Source organism: Chenopodium quinoa, unplaced genomic scaffold (assembly GCF_001683475.1).
Source record: "Chenopodium quinoa cultivar QQ74 unplaced genomic scaffold, ASM168347v1, whole genome shotgun sequence".
Lineage (NCBI taxonomy): Eukaryota > Viridiplantae > Streptophyta > Magnoliopsida > Caryophyllales > Amaranthaceae > Chenopodium > Chenopodium quinoa.
The window spans coordinates 637,332-655,580 of NW_018745030.1; the positions used below are offsets into that span (position 1 = coordinate 637,332).

At 34.0% G+C, this 18,249-nt stretch overlaps 1 protein-coding gene across 1 annotated transcript; it reads left to right on the forward strand.

Annotated features, from left to right (window-relative positions):
• Positions 1 to 8,287: 8,287 nt before the first annotated feature.
• On the forward strand, positions 8,288 to 9,002 carry LOC110709094. Its single transcript, XM_021887309.1, has 2 exons — positions 8,288 to 8,293; positions 8,412 to 9,002. The coding sequence occupies exons 1-2, from the start codon at positions 8,288 to 8,290 to the stop codon at positions 9,000 to 9,002; spliced, it is 597 nt and encodes a 198-aa protein (XP_021743001.1).
• Positions 9,003 to 18,249: the final 9,247 nt, after the last annotated feature.

Below are 18,249 nucleotides of genomic sequence, written 5' to 3' on the forward strand. Positions count from 1 at the left end.
AGTCAAACACATTCAAACAAATCTTTTTAAATCAAATAAAAGTGAAACACATTCAAACACAGCTTTTTGAATCAAATAAAAGTCAAACACATTCAAACGAAGCTTTTTGAATCAAATGAAAGTCCAACACATTCAAACAAATCATTTTGAATCAAAATACAGTCAAACACATTCAAACAAAGTTTTTTGTATCAAATGAAAGTCAAACACATTCAAACAAAGATTTTTGAATCAAATTAAAGTCAAACACGTTCAAACAAAGCTTCATGAATCAAATGAAAGTCAAACATATACAAATAAATGTTTTTGAATCGAAATAAAGTCAAACACATTAATACAAAGCTTTTTTAATAAAATGAAAGTCAAACACATTCAAACAATTCTTTTTAGATCGAAATACAGTCAAACACATTCAAACAAAGCTTTATGAATCAAAAGAAAGTCAATAACATTCTAACAATTCTTTCAAAATCGAAAAAAGTAAAAAACATTCAAAGAAAAAATTTTTAAAATAAAAAGAAAGTCAAACAGATTCAAACAAAGCTTTTTGAATCAAATGAAAGTCAAACATATTCAAACAAATCTTTTTGAATCAAATAAAAGTCAAACACGTTCAAACAAAGCTTTTTGAATCAAATGAAAGTAAAACACCTTCAAACAAATCTTTTTGAATCGAAATAAAGTCAAACACATTTAAACAAAGCTTTTTGAATCAAATTAAAGTCAAATACATTCAAACAATTCTTTTTGAATCGAAAAAAAAGTAAAACACATTAAAACAAAGCGTTTTGAATCAAATGAAAGTCAAACATATTTAAACAAATCTTTTTAAATCAAATAAAAGTCAAACACATTCAAACATAGCTTTTTGAATCAAATGAAAGTCAACCACATTCAAACAAATCTTTTTTGAATCAAATAAAAGTCAAACACATTCAAATAAATTTTTTTGAATCGAAATAAATTCAAACACATTCAAACAAAGATTTTTAATCAAGTGGAAGTCAAAAACATTCAAACAAAGCTTGTTGAATCAAATGAAATTTAAACACATTCAAACAAATCATTTTGGATCGAAATACAGTCAAACACATTCAAACAAAGCTTTATGAATCAAAAGAAAGTTAAATTCATTCAAAAAATTCTTTTTGAATCGAAAAAAATTAAAAACATATTCAAACAAAGCTTTTTGAATCAAAAGAAAGTCAAACACATTCAAACAAAGATTTTTAAATCAAATGATAGTCAAACGCATTCAAACAAATCTTTTTAAATCATATGAAAGTCAAACACATTAAAACATAGCTTTTTGAATCTAATGAAAGTCAAACACATTCAAACAAAGCTTTTTGAATCAAATGAAAGTCAAACAGATTCAAACAAATCTTTTTAGATCGAAATACAAGCAAACACATTCTAACAAAGCTTTATGAATCAAAAGAAAGTCAAACACATTCTAACAATTCTTTTTGAATCGAAAAAAAGTGAAACACATTCAAACAATTTTGTTTTTAATCAAAAGAAAGTCAAACACATTTAAACAAAGATTTTTGAATCAAATGGAAGTCAAACACATTCAAACAATGCTTTTTGAATCAAAAGAAAGTCAAACACATTCAAACAAAGTTTTTTGAATCAAATGAAAGTCAAACGCATTCAAACAAATCTTTTTGAATCAAATGAAAGTCAAACACATTCAAACAAATCTTTTTGAATCAAATAAAAGTCAAACACATTCAAACAAAGCTTTTTGAATCAAATGAGAGTCAAACATATTCAAATATATTTTTTTCAATCGAAATAAAGTCAACACATTCAAACAAAGCTTTTTGAATCAAATGAAAGTCAAACACATTCAAACAAGGATTTTTGAATCAAATAAAAGTCAAACACGTTCAAACAAAGCTTGATGAATCAAATGAAAGTAAAACACATTTAAACAAATCATTTTGAATCGAAATAAAGTCAAACACATTAATACAAAGCTTTCTGAATAAAATTAAAGTAAAAAACATTCAAACAAATCTTTTTAGATCGAAATACAGTAAAACACATTCAAAAACAGCTTTATGAATCAAAAGATAGTCAAACACATTCTAACAAAGGTTTTTAAATCAAATGAAAGTCAAACACATTCAAACAAAGCTTTTTATATCAAATGAAAGTCAAACATATTCAAACAATTCTTTTTAGATCGAAATACAGTCAACACATTCAAACAAAGTTGTATGATTCAAAAGAAAGTCAAACACATTCTAAGAAATCTTTCAAAATCGAAAAAAGTAAAAAACATTCAAACAAAATTTTTTAAAATAAAAAGAAAATCAAACAGATTCAAACAAAGCTTTTTGAATCAAATGAAAGTCAAACACATTCTAACAAATCTTTTTGAATCAAATAAAAGTCAAACACGTTCAAACAAAGCTTTATGAATCAAATGAAAGTAAAACACATTCAAACAAAGCTTTTTGAATCAAATGAAAGTCAAACACATTCAAACAAATCTTTTTAAATCAAATAGAAGTCAAACACATTCAAACATAGCTTTTTGAATCAAATAAAAGTCAAACACATTCAAACAAATCTATTTGAGTCAAATAAAAGTTGAACACATTCAAATAAATTTTTTTGAATCGAAATAAAGTCAAACACAATCAAAAAAAGCTTTTTGAATCAAATGGAAGTCAAACACATTCAAACAAAGCTTTTTGAATCAAATGAAAGTCAAACACATTCAAACAAATCTTTTTAGATAGAAATAAAGTTAAAACATTTAAACAAAGCTTTTTTAATTAAAAAAAAGTCAAACACATTCAAACAAAGTTTTTTGAAGCAAAAGAAAGTCAAACACATTCAAACAAAGCTTTTTTAATTAAATGAAAGTCTAACATATTTAAACAAATCTTTTTGGATCGAAATAAAGTCAAACACATTCAAACAAAGCTTTATGAATCAAAAGAAAGTCAAACACGTTCAAACAATTCTTTTTGAATCGAAAAAAAATAAAAACATATTCAAACAGAGCTTTTTGAATCAAAAGAAAGTCGAACACATTCAAACAATGTTTTTTTAATCAAATGAAAGTAAAACATATTTAAACATAGCTTTTTGAATCAAATAAAAGTCAAACACATTCAAACAAATCTATTTGAGTCAAATAAAAGTCGAACACATTCAAATAAATTTTTTTGAATCGAAATAAAGTCAAACACATTCAAACAAATCTTTTTAAATAAAATAAAAGTGAAACATATTCAAACCAAGATTTTTGTATCGAATAAAAGTCAAAGTCGTTCAAACAAAGCTTTATGAATCAAATGAAAATCAAACACATTCAAACAAATCATTTTGAATCGAAATAAAGTCAAACACATTAATACAAAGCTTTTTGAATCAAATGAAAGTCAAACACGTTCAAACAAATCTTTTTCGATCGAAATACATTCAAACACATTCAAACAAAGCTTTATGAATCAAAAGAAAGTCAAACGCATTATAACATTTGTTTCAAAATCGAAAAAAGTAAAACACAATCAAACACAATTTTTTGAAATCAAAAGAAAGTCAAACAGATTCAAATAAAGCTTTTTTAATCAAATGAAAGTCAAACACATTCAAACAAATCTTTTTGAATCAAATAAAAATCAAACTCGTTCAAACAAAGCTTTACGAATCAAATGAAATTAAAACACATTCAAAGAAATATTTTTGAATCGAAATAAATTCAAACACATTCAAACAAAGGTTTTTGAATCAAATGAAAGTCAAACACATTCAAACAAAGCTTTTTTAATCAAATGAAAGTCAAACACATTCAAACAAATCTTTTTAGATCGAAATACATTCAAACACAATCAAACAAAGCTTTATGAATCAAAAGAAAGTCAAACGCATTCTAACAATTCTTTCAAAATCGAAAAAAAGTAAAACACATTCAAACAAAAATTTTTGAAATCAAATGAAAGTCATACAGATTCAAATAAAGCTTTTTAAATCAAATGAAAGTGACCACATTCAAACAAATCTTTTGAAATCAAATAAAAATCAAACACGTTCAAACAAAGCTTTATGAATCAAATGAAAGTAAAACACATTCAAAGAAATCTTTTTGAATCAAAATAAAGTCAAACACGTTCTAACAAAGCTTTATGAATCAAATGAAAGTAAAACAAATTCAAAGAAATCTTTTTGAATCGAAATAAAGTCAAACACATTCAAACAAAGGTTTTTGAATCAAATGAAAGTCAAACACATTCAAACAAAGCTTTTTATATCAAATGAAAGTCAAACATATTCAAACAATTCTTTTTAGATCGAAATACAGTCAACACATTCAAACAAAGTTGTACGAATCAAAAGAAAGTCAAACACATTCTTACAATTCTTTCAAAATTGAAAAAAGTAAAAGACATTCAAACAAAATTTTTTAAAATAAAAAGAAAATCAAACAGATTCAAACAAAGCTTTTTGAATCAAATGACGGTCAAACACATTCAAACAAATCTTTTTGAATCAAAAAAAAGTCAAACACGTTCAAACAAAGCTTTATGAATCATATGAAAGTAAAACACATTCAAACATATCTTTTTGAATTGAAATAAAGTTAAACACATTTAAACAAAGCTTTTTGAATCAAATGAAAGTCAAACACATTCAAACAAAGCTTTTTGAATCAAATGAAAGTCAAACACATTCAAACAAATCTTTTTAAATCAAATAGAAGTCAAACACATTCAAACATAGCTTTTTGAATCAAATAAAAGTCAAACACATTCAAACAAATCTATTTGAGTCAAATAAAAGTTGAACACATTCAAATAAATTTTTTTGAATCGAAATAAAGTCAAACACAATCAAACAAAGCTTTTTGAATCAATTGGAAGTCAAACACATTCAAACAAAGCTTTTTGAATCAAATGAAAGTCAAACACATTCAAACAAATCTTTTTAGATAGAAATAAAGTTAAAACATTTAAACAAAGCTTTTTTAATTAAAAAAAAGTCAAACACATTCAAACAAAGTTTTTTGAAGCAAAAAAAAGTCAAACACATTCAAACATAGCTTTTTGAATCAAATGAAAGTCAAACACATTCAAACAAATCTTTTTAAATCAAATGAAAGTTCTTTACATTCAAACATAACTTATTAAATCAAATTAAAGTCAAACAAATTCAAACAAAGCTTTTTGAATCAAATGAATGTCAAACACATTCACATAAATCTTTTTGAATTGAAATAAAGTCAAACACATTTAAACCAAAGTTTTTTGAATCAAATGAAAGTCAAACACATTCAAACAAAGCTATTTCAATCAAATGAAAGCCAAACACATTCAAACAAATCTTTTTGGATCAAAATATAGTCAAACACATTCAAACAAAGCTTTATGAATCAAAAGAAAGTCAAACAAATTCTAAGAATTCTTATTGAATCAAAAAAAAGTAAAACACATTTAATCAAAGCTTTTTGAATCAAAATAAAGTCTAAAACATTCAAACAAAGCTTTTTGAATCAAAAGAAAGTCAAACAGATTCAAACAACTCTTTTTTAAATCATATGAAATTCAAACATATTTAAACAATTCTTTTTGAATCAAAAGAAAGTCAAACATATTCAAACAAAGTTTTTTGAATCAAATGAAAGTCAAACACATTCAAACAAATCTTTTTAGATCGAAATACAGTCAAACACATTCAAACAAAGCTTTATGACTCAAAAGAAAGTCAAATACATTCTAACATTTCTTTTAAAATCGGAAAAAAGTAAAACACATTCAAACAAAATTTTTTGAAATCAAAAGAAAGTCAAACACATTCAAATAAAGCTTTTTGAATCAAATGAAAGTCAAACACATTCAAACAAATCTTTTTGAATCATATGAAAGTAAAAACACATTCTAAAAAGCTTTTTTAATCAAAAGAAAGTCAAACACATTCAAACAAAGATTTTTGAATTAAATAAAAGTCAAACACTTTCAAACAAATCTTTTTAAATCATATGAAAGTCAAACACATTCAAACATAGCTTTCTGAATCAAATGAAAGTCAAACACATTCAAACAAAGCTTTTTGAATCAAATGAGAGTCAAACATATTCAAATATATCTTTTTGAATCAAAATAAAGTCAAACACATTCAAACAAAGCTTTTTGAATGAAATGAAAATCAAACATATTCAAACACAGATTTTTGAATCAAATAAAAGTCAAACTCGTTCAAACAAAGATTTATGAATTAAATGAAAGTCAAACACATTCAAACAAATCATTTTGAATCGAATTAAAGTCAAACACATTAATACAAAGCTTTTTGAATAAAATGAAAGTCAAACACATTCAAACAAATCTTTTTAGATCGAAATACATTCAAACACATTCAAACAAAGCTTTATGAATCAAAAGAAAGTCAAACGCATTCTAACAATTCTTTCAAAATCGAAAAAAAGTAAAACACATTCAAACAAAAATTTTTGAAATCAAATGAAAGTCATACAGATTCAAATAAAGCTTTTTAAATCCAATGAAAGTGAAACACATTCAAACAAATCTTTTGGAATCAAATAAAAATCAAACACGTTCAAACAAAGCTTTATGAATCAAATGAAAGTAAAACACATTCAAACGATTTTGAAATTAGACCGGCCATAACAAAATACAAAAAGATTTTTCATCTTTCTTTTAGGCTACACTTGTAGCCGCGTTACTAACAATTTATTTTGAGTTTTTGCATGCATAATAGAACTCGTGTTAGGACCTTAGTTCCTTTGGATCCGAAAATTGAAAGAACTCTTTCGCGAAGAAGGGTAGCCAACCGGTCTTTGAGTCTAAGTTCCTCAAGTGAAGAAGAGTTTGAGGAAGAAGAAGAGTAAGCCAAGGGAGAGAATCCAAGAGTAGCTTTGAAGAAGCTGGGAATTCACGGTGCTTATAGGTTTGAGAGTGGCATTGCTCCACCTACAACACTAGCAAACGATTTTGAAATTAGACCGGCCATGATTACTTTGATAGAAAGGAGGCAATTTAGTGGAGCCAAGAGTGAGAGCCCGTTGAATCACCTAAAGGAATTTGAGAAGTATTGTAATACTATCAAGGTGAACGACATTTCTCAAGAGTTCATTCGGGTAAAGTTGTTTCCCTTTTCTCTTATTGGTCGTGCCTTAGAGTGGTTGGATAAGGAGGTTAAGCCAAATTCCCTTAAGACATGGGATGAAGTCACCCAAGATTTCTTGTCTCACTTTTACCCATAAAAGAAGACGGCGGAGGCTAGAGCCTTGATCCAAGGATTCAAACAAAGGCCTAATGAGAATCTCTATGAAGCATGGGAGAGGTACACGGAGTACCAAAGAGAGTGTCCACATCATGGAATTTCTACCTATCAAGTGATACAAATTTTCTATGGAGGCTTGAGTGCTCAAGGAAAGTCATGCCTAGATGGAGGAGCCGGAGGTCCTATAATGAATAGGACAGAAGAAGAGGTAGTTGACATAATTAAGGATGTGGTGAGATACTATAGAGATTGGCAAGAAGGAGAGAGAGAGTCTACGAGCAAGAGTGGCTCGACGGTTTATTCGGTGGATCATCTCAACGCGATTAACAACTTGTCTTCCAAAATTTCAAATCTAGAAAAGGAAGTGACGTCGATCAAAGAAAAGCTTGAGAGTGTTTCTACGAATTCATTGAGTCATCCCTCCCAATCCGAAGGGAGAGGTACACTTTCTAACTCTTCTCCTTCTACTTCCAATAACATGCCAAGTGGTTGTCTATTGTGTGATTCTTGTGGATCTTATTGATTATGATTCTTCCATGTGTTCTCAAACTTTTGTTTATGGATGTGATGATGTTGAAATTAATGAATGTGAACATGTGAACTTTGTGTCTAATGCCAATGGTGGTCAAAGGTTTAATGGACCTAAGAATTTTAGTAATAGGAATTCTCACCCCCAAGGTGGTTTCGATAACTACAACAATGGAGGCTATAGGAACCAAGGAAACCAAGGTTTTCGAGGTAACTATAACAACCAAGGCTATAGTAATCAAAACCCGATCCATGGCTATGGTAACCAAAGTCAATCTCAAGGCTTTGGTAATCATTACTATAATGGTGGAATAATCAGGGCCGTGGCAATTGAAACCAAAGGGGAAGTTTTCAAAATAACAACAAAAGGGGATTCCCACCCGGTTTTGCTCCAAAGCCTCAAGGCAATGGTGAAAATTCTTATTCCCAACCATCGTCATTTAAGACAAATTTGGAAGAAATGATTGATAACCAAACCAAGATCATCAACACATATATGGCGGTGAGTGACAAGAAATTTAATGAGATGATGACTCATAACAAAATGCTTGAGACACAAATAACCCAACTAGCCAACACTCTAAAGGATTCTGCTAGTCTATCCTCTTTTCCTTCTCAAGGAGTGGAACTTAAGAAACCCGTTTATTCTATCCACCACTAGGAGTGGGAGAGTTATTAATGAGGGAGCTTCTAGGTCCATCGAGGAGGATGAGGAGAGGAGTGACCCAAGAGTGGAAGTTGAGAAAGTTGAGTCTAAGAGTGTGAGTTATGAGGATGTGCAAGAGGAAAAAAGGAGTAGTGAGAAAGAGCGTGAGGAAGTGCGGAGACCCGACCTTCCATACCCACAAAAATTCTTGAGGCACAAAATTGATGAGAAATTTGGAAAGTTTATTGCTATTCTCAAGGAAGTTCACCTTTCTATCCCCTTCACCGATGCAATTACCCAAATGCCTAGGTATTCTAAGTTCCTTAAGGAGATTTTGAGTGGGAAGAGAATGTGCAATGAAGTTGATTCGGTTGAAGTTGGGAGTTGTTGTAGTGATTTGATTCATAATGAGTTGCCCAAGAAGATGGAGGATCCGGGAAACTTCTCTATTCCATGTGAGATCAAAAGGAAAATGTTTAATAATGCTTTTTGTGATCTTGGAGCTAATGTTGAATTCTTCATTGGTTTGAGCTCTATCCTCAAGATGGAGGGGATGTTCCCATGAGTATAGATGGTGAGGAACCACTACAATAAGCAACAAGCCAAAGAGAAAAGCTCGTGATTCTAAGAAGAAGAGAGACAGAAAGAAGTTACGGAAATAAAAATTTGCAATTGAAAAGTCTTTGAAGGAATTTCATCAATCAACAACAAGAGGTTGCTAGAAGTTGAAAAAGAATTTGCTCTTTCTGCTAACTTGAAGAAGGTGGTGTTCTTTGACCCTCCATGATTTGGAAGAAGGGTCGAGCTTAGGACCATAAGCAAGCGCTTCCCGGGAGGCAACCCGGAGATTTCTAACTTTTCTTTTTGATTTTTGAATTTCTCTTATTTTTCCTTCTTTTATTTTCTTGTCTTTCACTTTTCTACTTGATTGGATTTTTAGGTTGCATTTTTGGGATTGGATTTCATTAAGTGAGCATGAAGAATGAGAAGGTGTTTTGCGGTTTTGATGTGATTATACTCGATTTTATCGAATTTGGGGTAAAAGTGTAAGAATCTTGGTGAGGTAAGTTAAGGATTTTGTGGTTTAAAGTTGAAGGAAGTTTGCACTTGGTGGGTTCTTATGGTGGGTTCATGAAATTCTAGTTTTGAACCCACTAATAAGGGATTTTGCTACTGCCTATGTTGGTGTTTATCATCATCATTATTTGTGTACCCACCAAATGAACGTGCCAAGAACATAAAAAAAAAAGAGAAGAAGAGAGAGCTTGGCTGGGCTCAGGTGCGGCCGCGCACACGCTTGGTGCGGCCGCGCACGTAGTGCTGGTGCGGCCGCGCACCTAGCTGGTGCGGGCGCGCATTAGCCCGTGCTTCCCCTTTATCTTCCTTCCTTCTTTCTTCTTTCATTTCCCCTTATTCCTCCTTCATAGCTTCGACCCCCCATCATCCTCAAACCCTCAAGACTGCATCATACACTTCAACAACTCATCAAAATTTCAACTCAAATCACTCAAATTTTCACTCCAAATTCACTAAAACCTTCTACATTTTCATCCCAATCATCAAATTCATACTACTTTTATCAAATTAAACCTCCAATCTCTCTCATTCATACTTGGGTATAATTTGTGGTTTTTCTATTTGGTGGAAATTGGTGGTTAAAAGTGGTTCAATCTTGCTTCATATATGATATAATCATCTTCTCTAACTTTTAATTGCTCAATTATGTCATATATTTGAAAGTTTTGATTTGTTCATGAGCATGAATAGTGGTAGTACCAACTTTGATGATTTTGATGATTGATATTGGTTTTTGGTTGATTATTTGAGTTATTTTTCGTTTGATTTTACCTCACATTGTGTTGTTTGTTGATTTTGTAGCATTTGTGAGCAATTTTGTTGAGAATTTTTTAATTTGAATTTTTGTAGTTTGGGTAGTAAGGTGCTATTGTGGTATTGGTGGTTCTTCTTGTGATTGTTAATTGTGTGGGAAGAAATTGTTGGATGTTTGGTGTTGTTTGGTAATTTGGATTGGAACTGTGATTTGTGGATATTGAAGTTCTTGGTTGGTGATTTTGTGGATTGTTGTGGGAATTTTGTGATTGGATTTTTGTGATCCTTGCACTTGAAGTTCATCATGTCAAGAGTCCTCAAAAACCTTGTTACGAAACGCAAAGCAAACACCTCCACTAATGAACCTACCCCAAGCACATCCACCTCCCAAACACACAATTCTACTCCACCACCCAAAAGAAAATTCGACGATAAAAAACACAAGAACCGGTACCATAAATTAAAAGAAAACCGCTCCCTTAAACCCACGAGACACTACTTCCAATCCGACATGTCCGCATTGGGGATTGATGAGGATATAAGGGAGTTGTTGATCAACCTACGAATGGGCACATTCATCTCCCGTAGCTACCGCACCTATGTTGAGCCCACTCTCGAGCTCTTTGCTTTGGTTGAGATTGTTCCCGTAGAGGGTCAATATAGGGTTCAATTCCAAATTTTCAACAACTTCTTCGACCTCTCCTTAGAGCAATTCAATGCCGCTCTAGATTTTGATCCTCATGGTGACATTTTGGATCTAGAGCCTTATATTTTTGAGGAGTATAATCAGGATTCTTGGTGAGACGATATCTCCAGAGGTGGTGAGTTTGTCATCAAGCGGGCCAAGATTAGCAATGTCTACCAACCTTGTCTTCGGGTTGTTCACCGTCTTTTGGGGTACTCGGTTTTCCCCAAGCAAGAGTTGGGCAAAATGAGCAAATTGGAGCTCAAAATTCTATTGTTGGCCACTAGAGGAGAATATCGTGGCCGGTTGAACTTGGGGTACATCTTTGCCACTTATTGTGTAGCCTTGCAAGACCGGGACACCGGGGAGATTCCTTATGGGGGAATGGTCACTAGGCTCTTGACCAACCTCCACCTTGATCATCATTTGCCATATTGCAAGCCGGTTGGAGATGCCGACTCCGTGTACCTTGATGTGAAACAATTGGGGCAAATTCAATTTATCTCCAAGAATTTTGAGGAGGGGCTTTATGAGTGGCTTCGGGATAACAAGCATTGGTGCTACCTTCCCAATCCATCTTTGACATCTCTCCACCAGACGGACACCCCTAATGTGTGGCATGTCCCCAAGAGCTTCCGTCGCCCATTCTTTGACTCCGATGAGGAAGAAGAAGAAGAAGAAGAAGAAGAAGAAGAAGATGAGGAAGAACAACATAAACAACAACAACAACAACAACAACAACGACAACAATAACAACAAAAAAACCAACAACAACAATAACAACGTCAACAACAACAACAACAACAACATCAAGGGCAAACGCAACAACCTCAATTTGCTAGCTCCGACTTGGAGGCCCTTAGTAACCAAATGACTGGGTTACAAATCCGCTTGGAGGGCATGTATGACCAAGATTTTGAGGCCCTCTACTCCCAAATGCGAGGTATTTCCGAAATGCAACAAGGTATGTTCATTTAACAACAACAACTTTATGATGCAGAGGTTAACCAAGAGAGCATCACTCCACCAGTTAACTATCCTTACTTTCCGCCCCAGCAAGGTCCTATACCTTCGTATGGGCATCCTTATTGGCAAGGGCCTTTAGAGCCTGGTACCGAGCCCCGTTCTTACCCGGACGAGCGTGGTAACTACGATTACCGTGCTCCCAAAGGGTGTGACTATAGGGGTGACCCTAATTACCCCCATGTGCAGCCTAACCATCCATTTGAGCTCACCTTGCCCGAGCAATTCACACCTCTTGCCCCTTGGCAACAAGATAACTTCAAGGGGCATTATGGTTGGCCCGAGGGATTCACCGGAGGTTGGGCTCCTTACTCACCCCCAACCTTCGATAACTACATGGGCAACAATGATTCTAATGAGGCCGGGCCAAGTGATGGTGGTAATGATGAGTCTTAGTTCCCTCTCTTTTGGGCCTCTTACCTCCATCCCTTATGTTTTTGTCCTTGATTTGTATTGTTGGGATGTTGAGATGTATTCATATTTAGCTTGGGGGAACTTCTTTGTATCTCGGTTGCCAATATTTGTTGTTGTTGCTTACCTTGTATTTATTTGCCTCTTGCATGATGGTTTCCTTATCTTGGTCTCTAGTCTTGTTGTTGCTTGTTGCTAGTCCCATGAGTTTGTTTTGCCATTGTTGTTGTGATGATTTCCATGTGATAATGTTGATTGTTTTTTGCTCCCTTGAATCCAAATCCCCTTAAATCCAAATCCCTTTGAATCCAAATCTTGTAGTTTAGTGCCTTTTAGTTAGTTAGTTGTTTAGTTGTTTATTTAGTTTTTCTTTATTTTCCGTTTTGGTTTTTGTTAGCCTAGTTTTGCCTACTTGTTTAGTGTTTTTGTTAGCTTTGTTTAGTTTTCCAATTTAGTATCTTTTTCTTTTGCTTTGAAGTTACTAACCTTTTTCTTTGTTTATAGCTTCTTTTACTTTTCCTGTTCTCACATGGCTTTTTGATGATGCTTACAATTTTAGAGCGCAACGATGGTGGTTCTTTATATCACCTTTGTTTATTATGCTAAGCATGGATAGCCCGGTGAGACCTTTCTAATTTTTCTCTCTATTTTCTTTGGATGCATAGATTAGGTTTAGTTTAGGGGAAGTTGAACGGTTCGAGGATGATTGCTTGTTAACACGTAATGTGTTTGGGATCGTTGACGATGTTGTCATTCGATCACTTGTATGTCGATTGGGATATATGTGTTTAACTTGCTTTCTAGTCCCTTTCTCAATTTTTCCTATTCTTTCTTTATCTATGGCTCTACTTTTCTTTTCTTTTCCTTTATTTTTACTTTGTTCTTGTCTTGGTATATGGTATGCTTTTGAGGCTTATTTTTCAATTTTGTTTTCCTTATGAATTGGACTTTGTACATTAGACTTTGTCTTTTGCATGAATTTCTTCCTAGGTAGTAAAGGTATGCACGGTTTGAGACTATGCATGGTTTACTTTAGGATAGGTGTATGCTAAGGTAGTTCGTTTAAACTAGGAGGATCATGAAGCCAGATTCTACTTGTTTGTGGAATGTTGGTAGTTACTCCCTATAGTCGATTTGACACCACTAGTGAGTTTTTGCTACATCCATGTGAGTTTCATCGTTTTTCAAGCCTTCAACCTATTTTGTATGAGCGGCGTGGATCCTTGGCTATTGCAAACCTAATCCATAAAGCTTGATTTATGATTCTTAAACCCGAGACCGAGCTATCTAGGGAGGACAAAGGCATCTTTTTCGGGCTGGTATTTTTCATTTTTAGGATAGTTAGTTTAATATTTGTTTTTGGGTTTACATTTTCCTTCTTGCAACCATTTGAGCCTATTTCCTTCTTTTCAAGCCACATCTTTAGATCTTTGGCCTTTTGTTTCATTTTCTTTCTTTTCTTGTTTTTGTGAAGCAATTAATCATTCTTGATGGAGTTTGTGGTGATATAGTTGGGATATGTGGTTCCATTGATGCAAGCTTGTGATTATGTTTTCTTTGTGAATAATGGCAAATGAGTACGAGTAAAAGCCGTCCTACATTAAAAGAGGCATCGACAAATAAGTGCAATTTATAAACAAAGCCGTCCGAATTTAGAAAAAGGCAAGGACAAAGCAAAGCTTTACAAAAAAAAATAATAATAATAAAAAATAACCAAAATTTGGAAATGTGAAAAATTCAAAAAAATTTTGATGTATCCTTTTCTCCTTCTAAGCATTGAGGACAATGCTTCATTTAAGCTTGGGGGAGAAGGTTTACGCTTTCTGTACATATTCTTGTGAGTATAGCTTTAAATAAGCTTGGGGGTGTTGTGTTTTTTGTTTGGTGATTTCTTGATCGTGATATTGAGGATTGATCACCCTTTTGCTTCACTATTTAGGAAAACCGCCAAATTTTTAAATTTTAGCCTACCTTCACCCTTTATGCCTTACGTTACAACCTTTGGGAAAGCCTTTTCGACCTATAAGTTGGGTCACTATTCGGGGGAGGGAATCATGGGTCATTGCCTAAGGAAAAGGGATGCATAGTCAAGATTGTCGAGTAGCCTAAAAAAATCTCTTTTTCCGGTTCCTTTGAGGAATCATTGGGATGCTCGCTAAGGGGAGATTTGAGACTAGTGGGGAGAACGCGGTAAGATCGGTTGGGATGAACGTGGATTGTGATGTCTAGTTCCTATGCTTAGCATACCTTATGTTTCAATCAACCTTGGATATCTTGGAACGTGCATACCTTGACTACTTGAGAAAGATTTTCATTCATTTGCATTGTAATCTCTTTGTAAGTCCATTTCGCAAAGGTTTTGTTTTCCCTTTTCTCTTTTTCTTTTCTTTTTATGGTTTTGCCTCTTGGATATTGGGGGAGAGTTATGGGTAAATTCTTAGGATACCCTTACGAGATCATTACTCGTCCTCTAGGGCAATCTAGGGGTTTAAAATGGCTTGTTGTAGCTAAAAACAACCGTGATTCCTACGACAATGAGTCTTAGTGTATATTCTCATCTTGAGTCTTTCTTTTTCTTTTTAAATAAGTCTTTCATCCTTATTCTTTCTTGCTTTGTTTTGCTCGAGGACGAGCAAAAGTTTAGCTTGGGGGAATTTTATGAGTGTTATTTATGGCACTCATTTGGCCTCTTTTAGGATTATTTTCATGTTATTTTATAGCCCTTTCCTTAGTTTTGTTCTTTATTTTGTTAGTTTGTGCTTTCCATAGTTAGTTTCCTTGTTTTGTGCATTTCTTTGTTTATTTGTTCTTTTTCCCTTTTATTTGTTTGTTTTCGTTTGTTTTTAGGTTATGATCGTGTTTCCAAGGATTCCCGAGCCTTCCTCTCATATTTCTCATCAATTTGGATGCCTCATGTTCGCCTTTCGAAGCTTCAAGTTTGAAGGAACGCATAGAGCAAGTCAAGAGATCAGTGCACGTATGCGGTGGGGGCGTCATCTTTGCCATGAACCCACCAAAATGGCCTTTTCAAGACTGCTTTCCTTGGTGTTTATCATCATCATAAAGACGAGCCCACGAGGATGAGTTTGGACGAAGAAGAGGGGTGGCTCCCCTGCTGCCAGGTGCGGGCGCGCACGAGGGTGGTGCGGCCGCGCACCTGGGTGGCGCGGGCACGCCTAGTGCGGGTGTGGGCGCGCCTGCCAGGGCCCCTGTTCCGTACCCATTTTCCAGCGTCCGCGCCTCTCCTCTGATGCGACCGCGCCTTCCGGGGTTTCTTTTGGGATGATTTAACAAACTCTTCTTTTGTATCTTTCCTATATATAGTTTTTCCTTCTATTTTAGGAGAGAGGAGAATTAGAATAGAATTAGAATCAGTTTTAGATCAAAAATTAGAGAGAGAAACTCTAGATTTTTAGAGAGAGAATTTCATGGTGGATTGTTGATGATTGAAGATTTCTCCATTTCCTTCGAATTTTGATCAAGTTTGTAAGGATTCCTTTTCTTTAATTCAATCTTTAGTTTGATCTTTAGTTTGATTTCAATTGTTTGTTGAATGTTTATGTTTGATTGAAGTTTGATTGATTTGTGTTTGATTTTAGCTTGTTTGATTTGATCATGATGAATTTGTTGATTAGCCTTGTTTTGATCTTGATTTCAATGGCTAGTGAGTAGATAGCTTGCTAGGGTAATGGTGAAGCTTGTATGAGTAATGGATTAAAGCTAATTGGGGAAAATTGATGGAGTTGACTATGTGATTAAATTGGTTGATGATCATGTGCATGTGTGTGATTAATTAAAGAGTAGCTAACTTTGATTGTTGCACTAGATTGCATTATAAGTTTGCATTGATACGGACCATTGATTTGTGGTTGCATTTAACGATTGAGGTGTCTTGTGATGTTTCCTAGCTAGAGTTTATCGTAGTTGACGATAGTTAGACCTCTAGGAGAATAGCTTGATATGCTCTTTTGGTTGCTGATCGCGGGTAAGAGTAGGTCGTTGGTCTACTAACCCTAACTAAATTAGAAATTTATAATACCTAAACTTACACTAAACTAGTTAGTGGCAAGTAAAGGGTCGAACCACGAAGACTAAGTGTATCAATTTGCGCAAATTAGACTAGTTGAAAAGGTTGTGAGATAGAAAGAGATTAAACCAAATACTACTAAGAGCAAATAACTTAAACTAGGGAAAGTGGAATCCAATCACATCAATGTATTAAACAACATCATACAAATAGATGAAAATGACCTCGATTAGGAACATCAACACATTGAACTCACTCTCGCACAATTAAGCATGTTAATTATCCTACTAAACTAATTCACTCTCGTGCAACTAGCCTAGCGAAGGTATGGAAGAATTTAGGGCTCTCAACCAACTCACTCTCGCACAATTGATTGAAAGCACAATTAAGAGCATAGAATCGATTAGCTAGAAAGATTCTTATCCATAAAAGCATCACCCATACACAATAATCAAGAAACAATTTCATACTAATCACAATCAATCATTCAATTCATTAATATAACATTCATCCAATTCCCTAGAACAAGACCTAAGCTAACATAATGAACAAAGACATGGAAAACAAGGTAAAATAAGAATAAAAACAAGATTAAACAAACAAACAAATTAATCTACTCAAATCAACAAACAAAAAGCAAAAACTAAGAATTAAGCAAAGAAATAAACATGAGAGAAAGTTAGAAAGTGCTCATTGAATAGATGAGAAGAAGTTCCACAAAGTTGCTTCTTCAACCTCTCAAAAACTCCATGGAAATCTAAGCTTTCTCTCTCTACAACTACTCCTAAACTAGAGAGAGAAAATCCTAATTTAACCCTAAGAGAGAGAAAAAATAGGCTAAACTAATCTAATCTATCTAAAATAAAAATGTTAAGAGTTAAGAGAGAATAACCCCAAAAGGGTATTTATATTACAAGGCTTAAAATAAAATAAAAGAAATTAAAAAGAAATAAAAGTAATTAAAATAACTAAAATAACAAAACTAAAAAAAAATTAAAAGGAAAAGAAAACAAAAATCCCCAATTCCCCAAACCCCGAACCAATAGTCCCCCCTCCTTCCCTTTTGATCTTGGCTGCTCTCATTCAATCATCAACCATCATCTAAACAACCATCATCACCGTTCATCAACATTATTATCATAAAGCATCACCAAATTCTTGACCTTTGGATTAATTGAGGGAATCGTGGCCGTCCGATTTTCATTTAAACCACGTGAAAAGCTCGTGATTGACCCACATTTGCGCGCCTGCATAGAAGTCGCACACAGGGTCGTGCAAACTTACTGCCTCAACTCTGATTTTGGACTCCATTTGTGCGCTTTCTGACAGGGCTACGCAGCCGCGAATTGGCTGCTCTGTTAGAGGTGATTGGTGAATGTGTGACGGTGGTTAATTGGAGGTGAATAGGTGCGAGGTGATGCAGAGGAAGTGGGTTGTTTACGAGTTTGTTGCGGTTGAGTTTGGTGTCTTGCGAGTTACGAGTTGGCTGGGATTGGTGGCGAAATGGGAGGCGCAGCAAGTGGTTTTTGGTTTAGGAGGTTGAAGATGGTAGGTGACAGTGGCTGTGGCGCTAAGGGAGCAGGGGAAGAGTGCGTGACTGGTGTTAACGGTGGTATTGTGAGTGGAGTCGGATTGATGGGTGGTTGATGGTGGTTTGCTGCTGTGAGTTGAGGGGTTTAATTGGTGAGTGGTTTTGTGGTGAATGATGGCTGGTTTGCGTGAGGGAGCAGGGGAGAATTGGTGGGCTGTTGTTGCGGATTGGTGGCTGGAGGTGGTACTTGGTGTGGGGTAAGTTGAGTTGTTGTTGTTGTTATTGAGTGGATGGTGGTCGAAGGG